The following is a 4,803-nucleotide window of genomic DNA, read 5'->3' as shown; positions in this document are numbered from 1 at the left end:
AATGCATGAGTGTACAAAGGGGCTCCTCTTAGAGCCTGTTTGTGGCCCTTTAATTTTAAAAATTGGAATATAAAATAGTGATTGATATTAAAATGTATAGTTAAAAAAAAAAAAGAAATTTTTTTTATTTGTGTATTGTATTATTTTAACGAATGTATGATTAAAAATGAATACGATAAAAAAAATACTGTTATAGAATGTGGAAAAATGGTTGACAAACAAGGGCCTAATTTGAAAGACATTAGAATCTTCTCTCTTTAAAATCTATGGTTTAGTCATTTCAACAATCCTCAACCAAAACAAACCACAGAATATTTCTTGCAGTTTCTGCGTTTTCTTTTGCCTCTTTTTATTTAAATTTTTTCTTGTTTTGTAATGGAAATGGAGAAGAGAAAATGGGTAGTGGACGGCGGACATGCCGACGGGAAGAGAGGCAAAGTAGTGGAAGATGAAGGCGGCGAGAAGCTGGTGCCGGAGGATGATGAGGTGGAGGAGTTCTTTGCTATTCTCCGGCGAATAAAGGAGGCGATCAAGTATTTCGAAAAGCGTAACGGCGAGATTGACCGTGGATTGAAACCAGCTGCTTGGATTCCGTCTTTTAAACGGGAAGATTTTGAAGAGCTTAACGGCATCAAGAAAGGAAAACGAAGCGTGGAGGAAAATCATAATCAAAATGTAGATTTAGATCTTAACTCTGATCCAGCTGCTGAACAAAATGTTTCTGATTCCTCTTCATCTGGTTAATTTATTGTTTACGTTTAACACGGGATTAAATCTAATTACGTTTTTTTAATTAAAGAGGTGTTTTTTGAGTGATAATTTTTTACATTTTGCCTCATAATTAATCTACTGATCTACACAGTATTAATGCTTCCACCAAATAATTAATAATACTATTCATGATCAGCGATTGTGTATTAATTTATAATACATAATAAAAGTTATATAAATTATATTTTTATTTTCTCGACTGAGGTGGAAAATCTCGATCTTTCATGAGATATATTCAATCATGTAAATTTTTATTTTCCAGCTCTGAGGACATAAAAGTAAAATAATTCTTAACTCGAAACTAGAATCTTTCTCTCAACTGTTTTTTATACCATTGGAGCATTTCCAAGTAATTTTTAGAATAATGCTAGTGGTACATCATGTTATTCAACATGGTGTACAAAATGGACACACTGCACCTCGACATTGGCCGAGGTGCCGTTGCCAATGTCGAGGTGCAGTGTGTCCATTTTGTACACCATGTTGGATACTATGATGTACCACAAGCATAACCCTAATATTTTTAATTTAGAGAAGGAGTTTGACTTTCTAAATTTGAAGAGGCAAACTCACTCAATATAATTAAATATACTTTAATTTTTAATGAAGCAAAAAATAATAATAATTTGGATGGATGTTGGTGAAAATAAAATATATGCAAAATAATAAATAATTGTTGGGAGTAGTAATTAAATATAAAAGTCTCTTGAAGTAATTAAAATTTTACTCTCTAAAATTTATAGATACTCTTTAAATTGTAAAGTATACTCTTTAAGAACAAAGTCTCTTGAAAATGCTCTTATAGCTAGTTCCATGACTAAAACCTAATTGGTGTCATTTTGTGAAATTGATGGATCAATGCAAAAAAGAAAAAGAGAAAAAGAAAAGGGCTCTTGTTTAGGCCCAAATTATTTTCTGTTTGTTTCTTGACCCATGCTAAATCACTTTACGCCATCCAAACTCCAATCTGATTAAGATCAATTTACTGTAATTAACAAATTAATATTATTTAATTACTGGAAAAAATTAGTTTTATTACTTTATTAAGCATCCAAAACTTATCTATAAATTAAGTTTACAAAGACGATGTTTCAAAACTATTATATTAGATTACATATTACGTTCTATAAACTTTCTGTCATCAGTATTTTTTTTTTAAAAATTAAATTTTGTAGGGATAGTTTTAATTATTAAATTACTGATGTACTGTAAATTTTGAAAGTTGATTACTAATATTCTTCTTCTTTTTTTTTTTTTTTTTTTTTTCCCCCCCCAACCCCCCCCCCCCCCGCCAAATTTTTTTTTTTTTTTTTTTTTTTTTTTTTTTTTTCCTCCAATACATAATTGTTTCTTCATATTGATTTTATTTTTTTTTTTTGAATTTTTTAAAAGTGCATAATTTCAAGAACGGGTTCTTTTGACGTTCACAAATTCCTTATGAATACATCCACGATTTTCATAAAATCATATAGAGAGAAACAGAAACTAGAGATTGAATTCGTGTAAAGTGATATCTTAGAGCAGGAAAGGTGAATGCCACGGCAGGACCATTCAAATCGGTGAAAGATTGGAAAATGTAGTAGGAAATCCATTAGGAAGAACAAGTTGAAAGGTTTGACTGATGAGCGTTCAACAGCGTAGATGGAATTTGCTGTAAACTTTTGACAATATATATAATAGTATAAAAAAGAGGTGTAAAAATTGGAAATAAGTTTGACATGAATTGCACCATCATCCACTTTTGGCTACATAAAATATAGACCTCTACTTTATTGGAATTAGGTAAAAAAAAAAAAAAAAAAATCCGATGGTTGATGTGTAAAATTTATTAACATTTAGAGCATATTTGATTGGTTTTATTTTTCATGAAACATGTCATTTTTTTCATTCAAATTTTTACTTTTGAAATGTTTACTTGACACTTTTTTTATGAAAAATATTTTTCAAAAATTAGTCACGTGACCATATTTTCCTCAAAAATAACGAATATCTTCTTTGAACGGGGTGAAATTTTTTTATTTTTATTTTCAGCCAATTCACACGCTCTCTCATCTATCCCATCAAAAATGATGGACAAATATGACATTTCTAGATTGAAAATTAAATTAATCAAACATATTTAATGAATGATTTTCATGCAAATAAGTTCTAGGTCTTTCCATGCGAATTTCATACTTGCAATTAAACATACTCTTAAAGTTTTATATTGTATTGTCGAGGTTAGGTTATTGGAGCTTTCATTTTGACGGTCCATGTTAGGTATTGGATCTAATCTAATCATAAATTATTGTATACCAAGTTAGGTTCGTCTAACATGGTCATTTTAGGCTTGTTATGTGGACCAATAGCTTTTTAATGAAATTAAGTTCCTGTTAGAGTTCCATTTTAATTTTAATGCATTTATTTTTCTTATTTAAATCACTATTTTACATTATATTTTTCCTTAAAACCTTGTAAAAATGAAACCAAACAAGGACTAAAGATATCCAAATTCATCCCTAAGGGCTCAACAATCAATTTTAGATGTAAGACTAACTATCAACAAAGCGACTAAAAATTGATAAATATTTTCGTGGATCACATATCTAAGGTATTAGAACCAGACAGACATTTTCTACTTTTCACCTCTAACTATTGATAAAAATTATAATAAAAGTCAAAAATCAATTTTTTATCACATATATCGAGGAATTCATAACTTTTTATCAATGTTTCATCAATTTTTATTGGAATCTACAAAAATCTGATTTTTTTTTGGCAAAACCAGACAAGGACTAATAATGCAATCATTTGAATAAGATTATTAAAGGTTGAACCCCAACTTTAAGGGTCCCCCTCCACCCCTGTTCTGAAGTATCGCGAGGAAGGTAAATCGCAAGTTATGCCTCTAAAGGTACATGGTGAAAGGTTGCTTGCATTCAAGTTATGACTTGATTTTAAAAATAAAAAATAATAATAATAAATTGCATTCAAGTTATGACTTGATTTAATTACATTCTATTTTTCTCTCTCTAATTTTCAACTATACAATCTTCCATAAAATAATATTACGCTTGAATCGAAAATTTTTCCTTTTTTTTCAATCACTCATTTAAAATAAAAAAATCATCATTCCTCTTATTTTTATTTTCACAAAATGGGGGTCAAATAGGGTCTAAATAAGAAATAACGTATTCACAAGTCAAACTGCGTATCTTATAGATTTGACGTGCCTAATAATAACGTGAACCCATAAAAATGGGCATTATTGTGCCTGCTTAGATACGTTATTTAGTATTTACATTCAATTAATGTCAATTTCTATCACCGATGAGGTGGGGAAAAAGAAAAGAGGGGGTGGGGGTCGGGGTCGGGTGGCGGTGCGGGCGGTTCCTAAATACTAAATACAAAACTTTTGACTTTGGATTGTTCTAAAATCGAACCCTTTCATAACATTCAAACAAATAAAATTTAAAAAAGTCCAATAAATAACTTAGATTCCGTTTAGTATTTATTTTTGTAAGAATACAAATGAAAAATATAGTCGTTACGAAACCCACATAAGAGATAGAAAGTTAAATATAGTGATTTGATGTGATAAATAACGATCATATTTTTTATTTTTGTGACAAAGGTGCTTAATCAAATAAATTTGAATTTTGAGTTTTTACTTTTGTCCTATTAACTGATAATGACTCCCAAATATGCTAATGGGGTACACGTATTCACAAAGAATTAATGCCAAAAAATCTACGCCAGAAGCCTTGAATATTTTAAATTTTCAAATTCGACCGATTGCTATCATGATGTTATCTCATCTACTAATTTAAGTTATTAATTAAGAAATTATTTATGTCTATTATGTTATGGGCCTGTTTGGGCCCGATTTTTTGACCAAAAAAATTGATTTTTTAACCGTTATTTCACTATTTCAACCGTCATATTTGACTTCTTCTCTCACGGGTGGACCCCAATTTTTTTCTAACGATCAAAAAAACAATTCTCAAAATCACTCCCAAACAGCCTCTATATATATATATATATATATATATA

General features: G+C 29.6%; 1 protein-coding gene across 1 annotated transcript; it reads left to right on the top strand.

Moving 5' to 3' along the window:
• Positions 1-381: 381 nt before the first annotated feature.
• Positions 382-744, top strand: LOC111386314 (protein NIM1-INTERACTING 2). Its single transcript, XM_023010777.1, has one exon. It carries the CDS (start codon positions 382-384, stop codon positions 742-744), a length of 363 nt encoding a protein of 120 aa, XP_022866545.1.
• The last annotated feature ends 4,059 nt before the right edge of the window (positions 745-4,803 follow it).

The sequence above is a fragment of the Olea europaea genome, unplaced genomic scaffold, assembly GCF_002742605.1.
Source record: "Olea europaea var. sylvestris unplaced genomic scaffold, O_europaea_v1 scaffold3498, whole genome shotgun sequence".
Taxonomy (NCBI): Eukaryota; Viridiplantae; Streptophyta; class Magnoliopsida; order Lamiales; family Oleaceae; genus Olea; species Olea europaea.
Note: the sequence above shows the minus strand (reverse complement) of the source record. Positions and strands in the feature narration are given on the sequence as shown.